Raw genomic sequence first — 18,142 nt, forward strand, 5'->3', positions numbered from 1 at the left:
GGCATCGGTTTGTCATTAGTGGGGAGTGAAACCTGAAACTGGGATGCTGAATGCATGATTTATCAGAAACGTCATAAAACAGCAGTCAAAATTCAGCTGCTGCCCTCCAAAAGAAGCTTTCTGTAAAGAAGTGTCAGCTGTTAATTTCTTATCCATAAGACAGAATGGAAAGCCAAAAGAAGATAATTAACTTTCTAGGACTGCTATCCTGTACACACGTAGGTTGAAGTAAGTCTAATTTAAGTCATTGGGACTTACATCTAATTAGACACATGCACTGTAAGAAGCATACAAATAAAAGCTTAAAAAAATTTAATCTTACCCATTGTAAAGTTCTGGAAGTGTTTTTATAACTCATTTGTAAAAGTAGACATTTTCCAAGTTAGTAAAGAGTTTATTGATATAAATGGGGTTGGCATTTTGCTATTCATAATGTTAATGTGCAATTAGCAGCATGGAAATTAATCTGTAGTCAGAAAAATAACCAAGTCTTGTGGCGTCTTAAAGGCTACCAAATTTTTGATGGCATCAGATTTCCTAGACAAGAATCTTCTCAGATGCATCTGACGAAAGGGAGCAATTGGTTGGCAGCCATCAGAGTGATGTAAAAGTTTGATTTGCTACAGCAGCTTAATGTAGCTGCTCATCTGGAATATGTGAAAGCACTAGTAAAATTACTGCTATGTTAGCAGTTCGAAGAAGCTCAAACTTTTCTAGAATTCCATTCTCTCCTGAGATGCTTTCTTGCTTTATTTGTAGCTCTTTCCTGCATCTGTTTATTAAAATGCTATCTTGTAATCATCACGGTTGCAAGTTCTTGGGAGGCTTTGCCTATATATAGTTTGAATTGATTATGGAATATAAATAAAATTATTATTATTATTATTATTATTATTATTATAAATGAACTCTCTCTATTTCTTAAGGTAACTAATCACAATTAACTAACATAATGTTTTTATTTTACAGATATGCTCAGTGAAAGAGCGACATGCCAGTGAAATGCGAGATCTGCCAAGTCGTTACGTGGAAATAGGTATGAGTATGACATGTTTGCCATTAATTTGCAGAAAAGCTTTTTGCAAATAGCTGCTTAAAAATAATGTCATCTTTTTTGTTTTGTTTTAAATGTGAGCCTCATTTGCAGAAGCATAATTCAGTGCATGCAACATTTCACCTGGGAATACTTTGTAGGGGTAGATTTAGGGGTGTGGTATTGCAAAGTATGGCAAATCGCTTCATTGAAAACAATTAACACCCCCCCCCCCAAAAAAATAGCCTGAGGACAAAAGGAATATGACACTTTGGAATCTGTTTGGTCTTCTTTTGTTTGCTTCCTAAACAATGCCCTTCATTTCCTTTCACTTCCATCAGTGTTTACCCACCTGTGGTGATTTTTTGCTTTCATAGGAATAGTTTTGCAGTCACTTCCGCCAGGAAACAATACAATATTAAGATAGTATGTAATCTGCTAATGTAACTCTGTCATACTTACGTTTTGTATATCTCTCTTTGGCTTTTGGGATTTATTTGTTCCTAAGGTGCCTGCTCTGGGTTGCAGGGGCGTGTTTTCTTTGTGTTTTGTGTTCATATGACCTGGAAAAACTGTCTGTGGACAAACACCGGCTCCCTCGGCCTATAAAGTGAGATGAGCACCGCAACCCCAGAGTTGTTTGTGACTGGACTTAGCTGACCGGGGTCCTTTACCTTTTTAAATAAAAAGTAATGTTCTCAAGTATCTTCTTAGAAACCCTCTAACAGGCAAAAAACAAAGCCAAACGCCAGTAATCCTTTGTGTAGTTGGTGTGGCCTGTATGGAAGACTGGCTTTGAATGCCCATGTTGTGCTTCTCTGACCGCATGTGTGGAAAGACATTGCTCTGCCTGACACGTGGCCATCTGATTCCCACCACTGTTTCAACTGCTGTCAGGAAGTGGTTCCACACACGTGGTCTTCCTGATGAGTGAACAATTGCAGTTGACTCAAGCATATGAGTGGATAACGGAGGCCGTTTAAGCATATTCTTTAGATTTGCCAAGAGAAGGAGGGCGGGGAGAGCGCCGAAGAAGAGCAGTGTTGTCATAAATCTGCCCAGACACATATTGCAAGGGTGGAGTATTTGTGGAGACAGCTTCTTTATCTTCCGTCTTCCAGCACAGAGTCTTCCTTACATATTTGAGGATCAGCGCTTTATCTCACTTAGCTTCTAACAATCCGTTTGAGATTTCCCATTCTGGTTTCAGTTCACAGCACTTCAGCTCCGTTGAATGCTCTGAACATCACTCCTTTAAACAGGGGCTGGAGGAGGCTGGGGGGAAGGTTGTCATTTATCCACGTTGTAACAGAGACTACAATGCCTTTTTGATATCATTTAGGGGCATCTTGCTTAACATTCTCGTGTCGTACCAGAACATCTCCTCCTGATTCATAGTCGTCTAAGCTTTTACTTGAGGCAGTTCATGATATATGATAATCTTCTTCAATGATACCAGATACCCCCAGTGACCAGTTGCGATTTTGTTATTGTTGACAAAATGTAGCCTATCAAGTGCATTGTGGACTGGCTCATATACGGCATTTGCTTGCATGACTGGCCCTCCCAGGGGAGGAGTGTTTTTGGTGCGCACCTCTCCCCACTCCCAATTATTCAACTTTTTCATACCTTGTTTCGTATCACAACTGTAGCACTTCCTCTCCTCTCTTCTCCTCTCTGCAAGGATGCACATAAAGGTGCAAAATGTGCTTATGTAGGAACATAGGAAGCTGCCTTATAGTGAGTCTGTCCAACAGTCCGTCTAGCTCAGGATTACTGTATTTTTCGCTCCATAAGACGCACCTGACCATAAGACACACCTAGTTTTTAGAGGAGGAAAGGGGAAAAGCCCTGTTTTTTGGGGGGGATCAGCTCAAAGCTGTGCAGCTTCTTTTGCAAAGAGGGAAAACCCTGGTTTTTTGAGGATCAGCTCAAAGTTGTTGAGCTTACTTTGTAAAGGGGAAAAAATCCTGGTTTTATGGGATTCAACTCACAGTTCTGCAGCTTCTTTAGGAAAGGAAAGGGAGCCGTTTCTACAGTTTCCAGACAGATAATCTAATCAGCCAGTCACATGTCGCTGGGGAAACAAACAGCCTCCGTCTGCAGAACATTCAACAATGGAGGCCTGGGCAAGGGGGCGGGGCCAGAAAGGGAGCCAGCGATCGACCGCACATTCGCTCCATAAGACGCACAGACATTTCCCCTTAATTTTAGGAGGAAAAAAGTGCATCTTATGGAGGGGAAAATACGGCAACTGGCAGAAGCCTTCCAGGGTTTCAGAAAAGGAGTTTTCCCCAGCCCTGCCGGAGGATTCCTGTGGCTGAATCCAGGACCTTCTGCATGCAAAAGTAGCTACTCCGCCACAGAGCCATGTCCCTTCCCTAGCTTTGTAGAGAGGCTGCAAAAGTTGACAAATGATTTGGTGCAGAGCAGCCCTGTGGTTCAAGGGGTTTGCTATTCTAGAGTAAGGACCATCTTACATATTTTCAGGACCGATGGGTTCTTTTGCGCCATTCACCTGGCCTCCTGGCATTGGGTATCTTGGCCAGTTAATGATAGGAAGGGCGCTGTGAGGGTCTTGCCCACCACCTTTCCCCTCTGTTGCTGGTAGCGACTGCAGTGTTTGGAAGCCAGGTAAGCAGAGCCACCTTACCCAGCTCCACCAATTGCTCCCCTTCATTTCTGCCCACTGTGTTTCCAAACACAGGGTAAGCATGTACCAGAATACTTTAATCGTTTAAATTGTTTGCTAGTGAAGAAGATCCTCAGAACACAGTTGTGATGTCTTCCAACCATGGCCAGGAGACGCAGATGTGTGTGCATTCAAACCACGTAGCGGGACTGTGGTAGTTTGTTAGGCTATAGGCTCTATAAAACTAGAGTTGTGATTGCATTCACCATCTGCATGGGCTCTCTAGCGTAGTGCTGTCAGTAGCATTCAAGAAATTAGGCTCTTCCAGAGGTAGCTACCAGGGCAGAGCTGCCTCTCTTTCCCTCTGTCTGGACAGACTGTTGGAAACCTGACTATCCCGTCTTTACAGGGCAATGCTTTTGTTGCAGTCTCTCTGTGTGACAGAGGGAGACCGATGCCCTAAGTCCTTCCTGCTACATCCCACAGCATCTGACAGTAGCTAATAATTCCCACTTAAAGTTAACCGTTGCACTTGAATTGTGTGTCTGATGCAGCACAAGTCTTATGGTGATAACAGTATATTCTGGTTTGGCATTATATAAATGTATTTTACACTGGCTCACCGCTTTGTTCCGCAGGGGGTGGGGGAGATAGAAACCCTGAACGCTTGGCTTTTAAGTTTTGCTATCTCTAGAGCACAGTATTGGGAAGTAGCATTCCCTCACCTTCTCATTCTGTCGTGGTGCTGCAGTAGTTCTCATGGGACAAAAAGGAAAATATTTTCCTGCCTAAACTTTGTTAAGCATCTTTTGATTGGTGCTCCGAGATAATGCTGGGTTTATGTCTAAGAAGATAAAACCTGGTCAGGTTTGACACTGTTAAAAGGTGGCATTAGGTGCAAACCTTGCTTGCCTTGCCTTTCTACATTTGGGGGGAAATGTCATAATTTCCACCTTTTATCTCTCGTTTTTCATTTTTCAATTCATTGATTGCCTTCTTCTTGATGCCTCCTATAAAAACTCTAGCAAAAATGCATCTGCCTAGCCAAGATGTGTGCTAGATGAGTGGATTTTATAGGTTCCGTTGATTGTAGCAAAGCTGTATTTTGGTTGGGAAATACAGATACAGGAGTTAGAAAGAACACTTAACTGTTTTTTTGAAATTGAGAATCTGTATGTTATTAATGGCAGTTGTGGATATGCCAGTCCAGCCTGTCTCCTGGAGCTTCACCCACAGTGCACCTCTCCCATGTCCTTTGTATTCATGCAAGTACAGTGGTGCCTCGCAAGACGAAAAGAATCCGTTCCGCGGGTCTTTTCGTCTTGCGGTTTTTTCGTCTTGCGAAGCAAGCCCATTGATGGAGTAGCACTATTAGCGCTATTGGCTAAAAAAGGGCTAAAAACGGCTTTTTTAGGGGGGGGTTAGCGGTTTTGCTGCTAAAATGCTTTTAGCAGCTTAGCGATTCAGAATAAGGGGTTTTGGAGCAAAAAAAAAAAAAAAAATCGATTTTTTTCGTCATTTTTCGTCTTGCGAAGCAAGCCCATAGGGAAATTCGTCTTGCGAAGCGCCTCTGCAGACGGAAAACCCTTTCGTCTTGCGGGTTTTCCGTCTTGCGAGGCATTCGTCTTGCGGGGCACCACTGTAGTATGTAAATTAGTCAGAACAATGGAATGTATGAGTGGATTGCTACAGCTTCAACTCATGGTAGGTTTCCACAGTGGTCCCTCATTATTAATCATTGGACCAATCCAAAAAACGGATGCTTCCTTTGCTTTCAGTGAACTGTAGTTCCCTTACTGGGAAGGCATTGGATTCCACTGTGCACACCCAGGATTTAAAAAGACTTGTGTGGTCCCAGTCATGACTCAAACGTGCACCCCTTTTACCATCATAGAATTTGTAACAAACGAAACAACATGTAAAATGTTTAAAAGACAAATACTGATCTATTTCTCTGCGAATTTATTAGCGTAACTGTTAGGATTACAAAATTCATTTGCCTGCTTCACGGACTATGTATCTGAATGGTGCTTTATGATGATAATACAACTCTTAGTTAAGGTCAATATTAAAGCCAGTTTCCTTTCTTTGTTACTTAGTTTCCCAGTTCAACACTGAATTTTACATCAGTGGGATTGCGCCTCTCTGTGACCAGCTTGTCATACTTTCATATGTAAAGGAGATTTCAGAGAAAACTGTAAGTATTTATCTGCAAGCAAACTTCCAAATAGACACACAAAAAAGTTGTGCGCCAGGCAGACAGGTTTGTTTGGTGGCCAAAAGGTTCTTACGCACTCAGACAGCAGTGTTCCACACCTTTTTGTTAGTTGGCCCCAATGTGCCCAGTGGGACTCGCCCTTGAGGGAAGTTCACAGAAAATTCCAGACTTATAGCTCTCACCACCAGGAAATACGGGCGCCAAGGCTAATGGAAACGAGTCCAAAATACCATGACGGTACCATGTTGGGAAAAACTGGGCCTAGTAGTAACCGAAGGGATTTAAGTTGGGTGACAGGCTGTTGCAGCTACTTTATTCTCCAGACAAAATAAAAAAAATCCTTCCAGTAGCACCTTAGAGACCAACTAAGTTTGTTGTTTTTATGAGCTTTCCAGTGCATGCACACTTCTTCAGATACACTGAAACAGAAGTCACCAAACCTTTATATATAGTGAGAGGGTGGGGAGGAGTATAACTCAGAAGGGTGGTGGGAAAGGGTGATTGGCTGATAGGTGTGGTAAACCAGTTGACGACTGTTAACGACCGCAATTGGTCTTGCAGGAGAAAGCAAGGGGTGAGATGGCTAAAAATAACTTTATAAGTTTGATGCATTACTGTATTTTAATATTTGGTTGGAAGCCGGTCAGAGTGGCTGGGGAAGCCCAGCCAGATGAATGGGGTATAAATAATAAATTATTATTATTATTATTATTATTATTATTCACACTAGGTCTCTCCATGGTTTTAAGTTTGGTAATAAGTTGCAATTCAGCAACTTCTCTTTCCAGTCTATTTCTGAAATTCTTTTGTAATAAGACAGCTACTTTGAGATCTTGTATATAATGTCCATTTTCCGGGTTAGGCTGCAGTTTTTGCTTTTGCAGTACCAACACTTAAAGCGGCTAAAGTCATATTTTTGGGGGTTTGAGGGAGGTGTTTTGCCCATCTCATAGAATGCTGAAGAGCCAGAAGTTGTTCATTCCTTGGTGTTTGTTTTAAATCTTTAATCTTTTGGCACGTGTATGAACAGGAATTAAGGCTAAATTGCAGAGTGGCGCCTTGACATTGCCCATGCTCTTAAATAAAGCCTGTAAAGATGATTGGCTGCAGGTCACTCGTGTCGCTGTGAGCGATGCGAGGAGAGCAGCTGTTTGGTCCCGTTGCCTCCGTTATATGTGTCCGGCTAGACAAAGGATATATTGGATCACCAGCTCTTCTCGAGAGTGAATCTCCAGAGTCTTCACGACGCATTAGTTTAACAATACAAAATGAAAGAGAGGACGGGAAGGAAGAGGAGAAACCCTTGAAGTTACAGCATTAAGAGGGGCAGATGCTCTTGATCATCCCTTTGATAGCAAGCTGGCATTAGACAGCCATTGCTATAGTAACCTTGAGCAATGGGGTGCACACTGTTGCTAGGCAATGAAATGCCGTTGGCTCATGGTAACGCTCAAGTCTATTGAAATCAATAGGGTCAGCTTCTAGCCCTCTTGCAGGACAGCCAGATTATTATTATTTATTATTTTAAAGGAAAGGAACAAAGGTGCTTGTGCAGCTTCCCCCGAGAGAGCTAATACTGTAGTTCCTCTCTATGAGTGAGTCAAAGAAAACCGAGCGACCTTCCTTATGGAGGAGGAGGGGATGCTGGGAAATGAGGGGCTGGTAGGAGGCAATTAGTAATACTAATGAGTCAGGATAAAGAAATCTGGCCATTCAAAGTTTACCCCTGCTTTGTCAAAAAGCTGACAGGGTAGAGGTTCATTTTTCAAAGCGCTGATATGCCCTAGATAGCAACTTAGGAGATCTCTATGAGCTTGTGATGGCAGGTGTTTGGCAACAACATGGGAAGAATGAAACCGTGTTGGGGATTATTTGAGAATTCACAAGGGGAAATTATCATGAACACATACCACCTATCACCTGCTTGCTGCTCCTTCACAGATGTTAGATATTTTTTTTAAAAAAACCTTTTAACCTTGAACATGCACAGCTGAAACTTTTTATGTATAAGCTGAAAAAAACAGTACCACAGTATTTCAACCATAGGAGATATATTGGCTAGCAAGCCAGTGTTGCTCATCACATTTGCGCAAGATGGGAAAACGCAATATTTGTGTAATGTGTGAAGCAGCTGCTATTTGTGGTGATTAAAGAGACAGATTCTTGGAATTCTCAATCTTTAACATAGTTTTAAGTAAAGGGAAATGGCTTATATAAAGATCTTCATGATTTAGTGCAGTTCTTTGAAAATTTCAAGTTTAATAGGCATTCTGCTCACATTCCAATGATATTATGAATCCAACTGCAGAATGGAGACATTTGTGATCATTTGTAGCCAACATTGCACTTTGTATATCATAGACTTATGTGTAAAGAAATCCTACCAATTAAAGTTTGGCTTTCCATTCTGCCTGATTTAAGTTTTTTTGTGTAAGCCAGCAGATCGCATATATCATCAGAATCTGGCCCAATAAATTTGTTCTGGTTACAATAATGTATTTTAACAACAAGTACATTATCGTAACCAGATTCTGCCATGTATTGCAATATAGGCAGTCAACGGAGTAAAAATTCACTCATTCCATCACAAGGATGAGAAGATTTTGTTGTTTGAATATATGTGCAGGTGGCGGTATTGATGTTGTTACAAAAAGGACTTTCTTGAGATTTATAAAGTTCAGAGGATTGTTACAGAGTCCATTTCCTTATCATGAGAGAGTGCTAGAGACATGTTTTTGAACCACCAGATGTGCAAATATGCGAGCAGAACATTTGGGGAGCAGGCAGACTCTTGTAAACAGAGAGAGCACAACAGCTAATCCTGTATCCCATTGCCATAGAATGACATTTATGAGCCCCTGTAGCTCTGCTATGGCTGTTTCCAGTTTAGGTAACTCCTATTTAGTTCCCAGCTCAGTCTGACAATCTCTCTACCCAACTAGCACCAAATTGCTCCTCTGTCTTTTCTACTAGCTGGAAGTTGTGACGTCACAAAGGCTTGAGATGGATTTCCAGTTACTAAGGACCATTATTTTCTCTTGTTTTTCACCAGATGCCATGTTATTCAAAACTATATAGCAGTAGGTCCGCTGACAATAATCAAGACAGCCAACCTTGTTACAACACAAGTGATATTTCTGTGGCTATATTAAGTGTTGGCAATAGGGAATCCAAATGAGGAGTTGGAAACCCCTGGGGCTTCTCATCTGACTCCTAGCATAAACTTTCATCCCAATGAATTGCTCCCCCTGCGCCATTATTGCACACATCAGGCAAAAAGCTTTTTAGGGAGCAGCGCAAGACATCTTCTTGAGACCCTGGGAAAATGCTGCCAGTCAAAGTGAAGGCAGCACTTGGCTAAATGGGAGCTATTTGGCTGACACAGTAGAAGGCAATTCTAACTGGGGGGCTTCCATTGGCTGCTTATGCAGAAAAGAACTTGGTTGCAAAAGGATACAGCTCAGATGATCTTTTCAGGTATATTAGAAAGCATCAACAGGTTGTGCGCTTCAGTGCTGTGTGTGGTTTTCTTTCCCCCAGGAAAAGGAGTGTTGTTCCAGACCTAGGCTGGATATAATCCAGCCATTTCCTGAATCTTGTGAAGAAATCTCCTCCGATGCTCTAACTGTGAGGCGCTTCCAAGAAAATGAATGCCGTGATTATTGTTTGGGTGAGAAATTTGCAGTAGTCTGGCCATTATTTTATATGTTATTTTGATTGCCAATTTGCGTTCAGCTCCAGGATTCCATTATGGTTAAGCCATTGTTCTGTGAAGCACAAGGAGCTAAGAGTGGAATTAGAGCATTGCTCCGGTTGTCAGGGTCGGCATGTCTAAATGTTACAGTGTTTATCATGGATGATTTCAGCAAGAGCCTTGGAATTGGTCGTGTGGCAGTACTCTGAAACTGATCCCATGTATTCTTAGTTCTTCTAATGGACCAGTACATTTGTTCCTGATCTCTTAACAAGTCCCTTAAGAGAGAGCAGCGAGTGTTTGCAGAGGTCCATTGTCAATGAGTGCTTTCTGTTTGTTGCTGGGTTTATTTTGGGTAATGCACATGGGTGAATTTAAGAAATACTGAGATGCAACATTAATTTACTCAGGCAAAAGGCATCCAGAACACCTGCTTTCAAAGAGGTCAAAGCTTTTACTAAGTGGTGAAATGGGTAAAATTGTTCCTGTGTCTTTTGCAGAATATTCAGAGGGTGAATCGCTGTTTTATATCATCAGTCCAAGAGATGTTGTTGTGGCCAAAGAACGTGACCAGGATGACCATATTGAATGGCTCTTGGAAAAGAAGAAATATGAAGTAAGTTTTGCACCTTTCTCTTTAAATTCTTGTCAGTGTCAATGAGTAGGCCTTGCTGAATGTCGTATATTCTGTTTTATGACTTCTTAAATATAGTTTTTTTTACAGGAATTATTCCTGTGTTACTTCGAAAAACCCAACAGGTTTAGGTGACAGGATGGTGCCTTATCCATCCACAGCTCATTGCATTTCCCATAGTCTTGTAGGCTAGGACTTTATCCCATTGAATTCAGTAGGACGTATTTATAAGCAGACATGGATATCATTGCACCATAAGCAACATATGTGAGAACAGCATCTGTTTATTCCTGAATTGTACTATTTGTGTCCTCTTTATTTTTTTCCTGCCCTTTAAAGTGTTCCCCCCCTCCCTCTGTGGTGTTTCACAACAATTAGAATTAGCAGCATTTCCTTAAAAATATATAGGTTACTTGCCTTAAAAGAACGAAACTGTCCACCAGATGTATGACTGGAGAATTTCTCTCTCTCTCTCTCTCTCTCTGTGTGTGTGTGTGTGTGTGTGTGAGTGAGAGAGAGAGAGAGAGAGAGAGAGAGACTAAAATCAGAGTGGAGTTATTTGGGAATTACTTCACTTGCTTATCAGAACAGACCAATAGTCTGTTGTCCTAGAGAAATCCTCTATATACATGAGAGTGACCCTGAGCCTGGCTTCGGCTGGGGAGGGCAGGATATAAATAAAAATTATTATTATTATTATTATTATTATTATTATTATTATTAAACCCAGTGGGACTTACTTCTAAATAGACCTGCATTGGATTAGGAGTTCTAATTTGAGATAACCATGGTGAAAATTGAGGCAGGGTGATCTCTGTTCCAGTTTAGTTCATCCAGAACACTTTTGCTTCTGGCTCCACCCATCAGGCCCCAACAGGAAAAAAGATTGCATACCCTGGTCTAAGGCTTAACAGTTGTCGGAAACTGCTGATGCAGTTGTTGCAAGCAGTCAAAATGAAGTATGAAAATTAAAGTTAATATACTGATTTTGCATACTTTTTTTTCAGTTTCTAATCCTCTTAAGTTTATTTGGCTGCATAATACAGCACTTTTAGCTCAGAATTCCAGCTTGTTCATTAGGAGTTGTTGGGGCTCATCCAAGCTATCTGTTAGGCTTTACATTTATCAAAGAAAAGGAACCTGAAAAATATATGTGATAAACACTTTATGCAACATTTAAGTATTCCGTTGCCTTTAAGACTGGGTTCCCCAGGAAAACTTGGTAGTTTCTAACACAGGTTTTTGTTATGAAGTCTGTGAACTCTCTTATGCTGTGAATAACTACAGTACAAGTAAATAAAGGGATCAAACACATGCTTCTGTTCCCGGTTTCTTATAGTCTCATTTGCATTTCACTCTGAAAACGTTCAAGTGGGTTAATTCTTCCCAAGGCGTATATGCAAGTTGGTCCACGTTGAACGTCATTATGCACGAAGCACTGTTTCATTGGATTGGAAAGGCTTTCAGGCATATGCCACAGAAAGCCCTTTTTTAATAGTCAGGGAATAGCTTGTGTTATAACCCACATTAAGCTTTCACTTTTCATTTTGGGTAGCAAGAAGGTAGCTCTATTTCTGCACACAGGAGATGCCAGCTCAGTGGATAAGCCACAAATTAAACTTAATGAAAAATCATTCCCTTACTAGTGGTGGATTTATTCTTTGTCTTTTAGTTGAGCACTCAGAAAACAAATCAAGGTACTCTTTTTGACAGGTGTCCTTACAGCAGAGGCTTTTTTGCTGGAAAATGAACTCCTGTGATTGTACCTCATACGGTGCCATCCTCCCGAAATTTGATCTTGATGCACTAATGTGGAGTGAACCCAGATGGAACCCAAGATTTTTTCCCCCGTTCTTTTTAACAATTGCTTTTGTTTGAGTATGAATTCAAAGCTGTTCATTCGACCATGACATTAAATGTTCTAGTGCTTTCAAACACAAGGCACAAGAAACAAAGCCACAGTTTTCCAGATTTCTCTGCAGAAGTTTTGAATACTTGACTCGGGTGTCATCTCTGCTTGTATTTATATAGGAGGCTTTGATGGCAGCTGAGATCAGTCAGAAGACCATGAAAAAACACAAGATTCAGGTAAGTCTGCAAACTGGATTTGAATTCTTTTAAGAAAAAGAAGGAACACAAAAGGCTCCTGACCTTTCAGAAATAAATTAATAGTTTCTCTCTGCACTAAGCGAGGCCTAAGGTTGCATGTTTGGGTGTTTTGTGTCTAGTCTCCCCCCACCCCATTCCATTTGTAACATCTAGTAGCACTTAACCTGCCCCCTGATGTCAAAGTGCCCCACGTTTCTCTTCCCTCTGGGCTATGGGGCTGTGGTAGAGAAATACCAGTATCGGGATGCAGATAAATTGCATATGTCACGATAGGAGAGGATTTGGCCCAAGAACAGATCATAGTCACTGCCCAGTCAACCTTATTACATACACTGTTTATCTTAGTGACACACTCAGCCAGTTTAATTTGCCACTCTAAACCTAAGGGCATCCCAAGCAGAGTTTGAGCCGGGGCTTGTAAGTTTTAGCTATGGAGTGCATGACTCAGTCCCAGGGTCACGAAGCAGAACATGCTTCTAAGCCTATGCAAACGAAACAGAAACGAAAACTTTGCCACTTGGCCAATATGGTCTGTTCTGCGTGTGAAATTACCATATTTTTTGCTCTATAAGACACACTTTTCCCCTCCTAAAAAGTAAGGGGGGGATGTGTGTGCATCTTATGGAGAGAACGCAGGCGGGAGGCTCTGCTTAGCACTCCCTTTAAAGAGCCGTGTGGAGCACGTGTGCGGCTCTTGGAGGCTTTTCCTTGAGGAGGGAGCGCGGCTCTTGGGGAAGCCTTAGCCGCTCGCAGCCTCTGCTGGGCAGGGAATGAAGGCTCCCCTTGCCCGGGAGAGGCTGTGCACGGCTAAGCAAGAAGCCAGGACAGCCAGCGGGATCGCTGGGATTCAGATCCCCCCCCCCTTGTTTTCCTCTTCCAAAAAACTAGGTGCGTCTTATGGTGTGGTGCGTCTTATAGCTCAAAAAATACGGTAGTTTCTAGGTCAGGATTTTGCTTTGAGCCTCATAACTCTTTTACCTTTTCCTCTGGGACTGAGAGAGAGAATGAGAGAGAGTTTGGGCTGCTGTTGCCTGCCTCAACTTCATGATCAGAGCTCTGGGCATTCAGGGTCCCATGCATTCCATATTCACAAGGCTGCCGTAATTTCTGTGCTTATATTTGTATTTGATGTTTTCCCCCATTATAAATTAAAGTTAAATGTTTCTCAGACTTTCAGTGAAGCAAGTACTGGAACAGAGATACTGTTGTTGTTGTTTTTAAAAAGAAACCCAGTTTGCACTACTTTTAACGCCCTGGATGTTTGTTCCCTCCACCCACCCTTTTCCTGTGTAAACGTATCATGCTACAGAAATGTGAAGTAGTGTGTTAAGAGCAAAAACATTTTTCTAAGCAGGCTAGAAAGTTGCAAACTAGTAAAATGGAAAATGATATTGGTATAGAAATTTAATAAATAGTAATGATTATCCAGAGGAGGAATAGTGGCATTTAGTCCAATATGATCAGATGTTGGACAGGGAATGCTCTCCAGATGTTGTGGTTTCCTCCAGACAGTACTAGATTACATCGGCTTCTCCTGATTTAAGACGGTTCAGAAAGCAGAATGGAATGTTATCTTAGTAACCAACAGCAAGGAACCTGTGGCCCTGCAGATGTCGTTGCGCCAACTTCCCTCATCCCTGGTCATGGAGACTGGAGATCATGGCATGTGGAGCCCAATCACACCTGGGGGACCACATTTTTCACATCCCTGTTATATAAGCATTCATGAACAATAACACTTCATGGTTTAGACCAGCCTTTCTCAACCTTGAGTCCCCACCATCCCTGACCACTGGTCCTGCTACCTAGGAATGATGGGAGTTGTAGTCCAGCAACTTCGTGAAAGGCTGGTGTGGACTGATCCTCTCTACACCTCTGCAAGTCTTTCTTTCTTTCTTTCTTTCTTTCTTTCTTTCTTTCTTTCTTTCTTTCTTTCTTTCTCTCTCTCTCTCTCTCTCTCTCTCTCTTTCTCTCTCTCTTCTGAGTCACTTTCCCAACATAGGAGAATCATTCCCAAGAGCTGGGAGGGACAGGAAGCTAATAGAAACAAGACCAAGAAGAATATCATCTGATTTGCGCCTATATTTAAAACCTGTAAATTTAAAATTCTTTTAAATGCTCTTTATAGTTAGCCCTTTGATCATTCACAAACAAGCATATTTGTTACCAAGGAACTAGAAACCCTGAAAAAATACATCCTGGTATTTGATCTAACAAGTCACTTGAATACAAATGCCAGACGCTTGGCTGTGGAAGGATGTGTGCAATTCTTAGATGTACTTTTAACTAATTGTATTTTATTTTCACCCCAGGATATAGGTTTGGCCTACATAAACCATCTGATGGAAATTGGAGAGTATGACCTAGCAGCACGGTAATATGTTTAGCTTGAATGCATTGGGGTACAATTGTGTGCACCTCTGTGATTGTGTGCACTGTTTGTGTGTGCAAGCTGTACACATGGCTGGTAATATTATCTGGATTATTCTGAAACGTTGCTAGTTTGCTTACCCAGATGAATGTTAGTATGCTTTTGATGTAGGTGACAATGACTGAGGTTTAATGCACATAACCTCCTACTTAGGTGGGCTCCCCCAGTTTGTTTTGTTTTTGCTCTTTGGGCTCCCTCCTTGTGCTGAATGGTTCTGAGGTTAAGTGTCCAAGAATTGTTGGAGCTCCATGTACTTTCAGCAGGCTGCAGGCTCCCTTGTGCATGTTGGGCTCTGGATTATGGTCACCAACTTTATGTTCTGAACAGTGACCTAAGCCAGAATTAGAAGCAATACAATAAAGGATCCCAAAAAACTGGGAGGTTGTTACACAAATGGTGTTGCTGTGCATAGATGGAAGATGCTTTAGAAATGGCAACCTGATTTATGAGCCTCTTCTCCCTTCTATATACCAGAAAATGCCAGAAAATACTTGGCAAGAACACAGATCTCTGGGAATTTGAGGTGCACAGGTTTAAAGAAATTGGACAACTTAAGGTATGTAGAGTCATATATTTTTTGAGGAATTTCTCTGGCTGGTTATGTCAGTTCATAGAGCCACATGCCAGGATTATATGCACGTGGCGAAGTGTGACTGAACGCACTTCTTCACCATGCGCATAAGCTAATGCCTGGCTAGTGTGAGCATTATACCCTTTTACAGCATTGGAATATAGGCTTTTCCACATTTTCCCCCACCCCGTTTTCCATGAAAGAACGTTCACATTCCTAGTACATGTGCCACATGTTACCTTGCCCACATGGGAGGTTTGTGTGTATCTGCATAGTCCTCCATCACGTATACAAAATCCCTTCCTAGGTGAGTGTGTGAGCAGAGTTAAGAAATAGCATCATGTAACTTTTGATTCCAAAACATAACAGATTGGTATTCGTTGCCACACGGAAAGCTTGGCACAATATGCTGCAAAACTGTTCCTGAAGTTTAAAATGCAGCAAGATGCACAGTTTTCCGGATCTTGTACAATATGTTACGTGTTAGCAGTAGTGACTAACAGCCAAACCGCACCCCCTCCCAGGCTGAAGTGTACCCCTTTTCCTTCTTCGCAGAGTTGTATTTGTTCACAAAAGCCCCTGCTTGGAAGAAGAGAGCAGAGACGGTCTCTGTGACCTTGTGACTCCTTTTGCGCATCCTTTGACTCATTAGTAACAGCACCAAGAAATAATTACGTTTCAGGCAAACAGATGGCTGTTCTGTTGTGCACTACAAAAGATAGGAGGGAGAGGGAAGAATTCTGCCACTTTCTGTGCCTTGCTAGCATAGCAAACCAAGCAATCTAATGGAGCATGTTTGTTAGCAAGCTTTTAAGTTAATTAATTGCCCGTGGCATACAGCTAAAGGACTGTCACTTCCAAAGCAGTAGAAAGCATTTATGCACATGCCCTTTAATAACATATACACATTTTCTTTCTGAGTTTTATGCTTTCCTATTCAAAGTCGATGAGCCAAAAGGGGCATATTATTAAGATCTCGCAGCAGGTGGCCCCTCGCTGCTTTTTGAGCTGTTAAATTCTGTTCAGGAGTGTGAAGGTGTTGCAACATTGCGGCTTGTCTTGTAGCATCTGCCTTCCTATGGAATTAAAGATAGAGGGGGAAACAACAGCACTACTTGCAGGTTTTTAGAGGTTTGGTGTATACTTTGCCACATTGGAAGATAACCTCTCAAGTCCCTTTGCCTCTATTTCACTTCCGTAAGGGTCTTCAGAATGTGTATAGGTAAAATTGTGATGTGCTGCTTTCACCATCACCACTCCCTCCTGAATTTATTTCCTGCCTGGATGTGAATGTCTTGAGCAGATGTCTCCACTTATGCTATCCAGCAGACTGTAAAATTTAGAAAATATTCGCAGCCTTTCCAAAAAGCCTCTCTGTTAAATTACTGCCTTTCTAAACAGGTGGTTGTTTTCACCTTTCTGAAAGCAGATCACAGAAAGACAGGAGATGCTGTGCAATAAAGCTCCTCTCTTGTAAGCTGCAATGTTAACATCTGCTGCTCTTACCCCTCTTGCGGTGATTCTAATCTACCTTGAGCCACTATGGTTCCGTGGTGACGTAGTCAACAAGTACTAGGATCTGTCATGTGCATCCAGCTTAATCACATAACAGGGTCCTCAAAATGTGTCTGGGCTGCAAGTTAGTTTGCTCCTGCTGCTAACTTTTTTTTTTTTTAACTTGGATCACTTAAAAGGCCCTGAAATAAAGAGTTATATCTAGTTATTGACCCCTTCCGTGCTGCTTTGGAAATGCATTTTGTGTCAGAATATAGTTGGGCTCAGTTTTGCGCAAAAGATACTATTTGCTTTCTATTACCCTCTTAAGCATCACTTTCCCCCCCAGCCAAAATCCCTCCCCAGCAACTGTACAAGGGACCATTCATAGGCATGGAAACAGGGAGTCATGTGCCCTTTTCTAGGTTTGTTCTCCATTATAATCGCTTCCCTTACTAGAGAAGAGCTCAGTTTCCTTAAGGAAGAAACCCAAAACGCCTTAGGACTTCAATCAAGCCTACCCTCTTCTCCTCCCCCCTATTTAAATGCAACCCCATTTATCTGAATGTGTTAGGTGTTCTTTGGACCAATTGGGATAAATTTTATTGCACAGCTCTTTCAAAATTGCCACCGGTATAATTTTTCGCTACTTCTGTTGCGAACGCTCTCAGAATGTCTTGATGCTGGTAGCATTTTACTGCATTCTAGTTTTCCATAGCAATTTGAGGAGTCACACAAGCACTCACAAAATTTTGTTCTCTCTCAAATGCAAGGTTTGAGCCTCTTTTGTTCCGTTTCCTCTCATAGGCGATTAGCCGCTATTTGCCAAGACGGGATTCGGTCTTGAAGCCTTTTATCTATGAAATGGTCCTGCATGAATTTCTGGAGAGCGACTATGAGGTACCACATTATCTCCCTTGAATGCCATTGACAGGGAATAGCAGCTAGCAGCGCAGTGGTGAAGCAGAGATTGGGGCGAGGCATAGCAGCTGTCAGAAAGATACATGGCTGTCACACAACCAACGGTGAGCGTCAGCACTGTGAGCCAGGCAAGGATCTTGTAAGGACACAGCAGCCAGTATAATTCCATGTGGCCAGCAGCTGCCACTCTGCTTCCTGGTATAGCACAATGGTGCGGTTCACAGCTGCTGCTCTTGTTACATTCACCCAGAGTCCTTGATGCCGTCACAGCTATGTATATCCTACGTAGAGTACCCTTAAAGCAGTGTAAGATCAGCGGGCTGCATTCAGCCAATGAAGAATTTCTCCCTTGAAAAACTGACAGTGACCCATCCCACATGACACTAAGCAAGGAGAAAAACCTTT

At 42.0% G+C, this 18,142-nt stretch overlaps 1 protein-coding gene across 1 annotated transcript in view; it reads left to right on the plus strand.

Annotated features, from left to right (window-relative positions):
- The window catches only part of VPS41 (VPS41 subunit of HOPS complex), a 118,561-nt gene that overhangs the window by 70,339 nt on the left and 30,080 nt on the right, over positions 1-18,142 (plus strand). Inside the window, exons 10-17 of the mRNA XM_083407025.1 lie at positions 970-1,036; positions 5,765-5,862; positions 9,424-9,553; positions 10,078-10,193; positions 12,243-12,299; positions 14,633-14,694; positions 15,226-15,307; positions 17,624-17,716. Coding sequence (XP_083263151.1) covers positions 970-1,036; positions 5,765-5,862; positions 9,424-9,553; positions 10,078-10,193; positions 12,243-12,299; positions 14,633-14,694; positions 15,226-15,307; positions 17,624-17,716 — 705 coding nt within the window. The remainder of the gene's footprint in view (positions 1-969; positions 1,037-5,764; positions 5,863-9,423; positions 9,554-10,077; positions 10,194-12,242; positions 12,300-14,632; positions 14,695-15,225; positions 15,308-17,623; positions 17,717-18,142) is intronic.

This window comes from Podarcis tiliguerta, assembly GCF_965153285.1.
Source record: "Podarcis tiliguerta genome assembly, chromosome: 12".
NCBI classification, from domain to species: domain Eukaryota; kingdom Metazoa; phylum Chordata; class Lepidosauria; order Squamata; family Lacertidae; genus Podarcis; species Podarcis tiliguerta.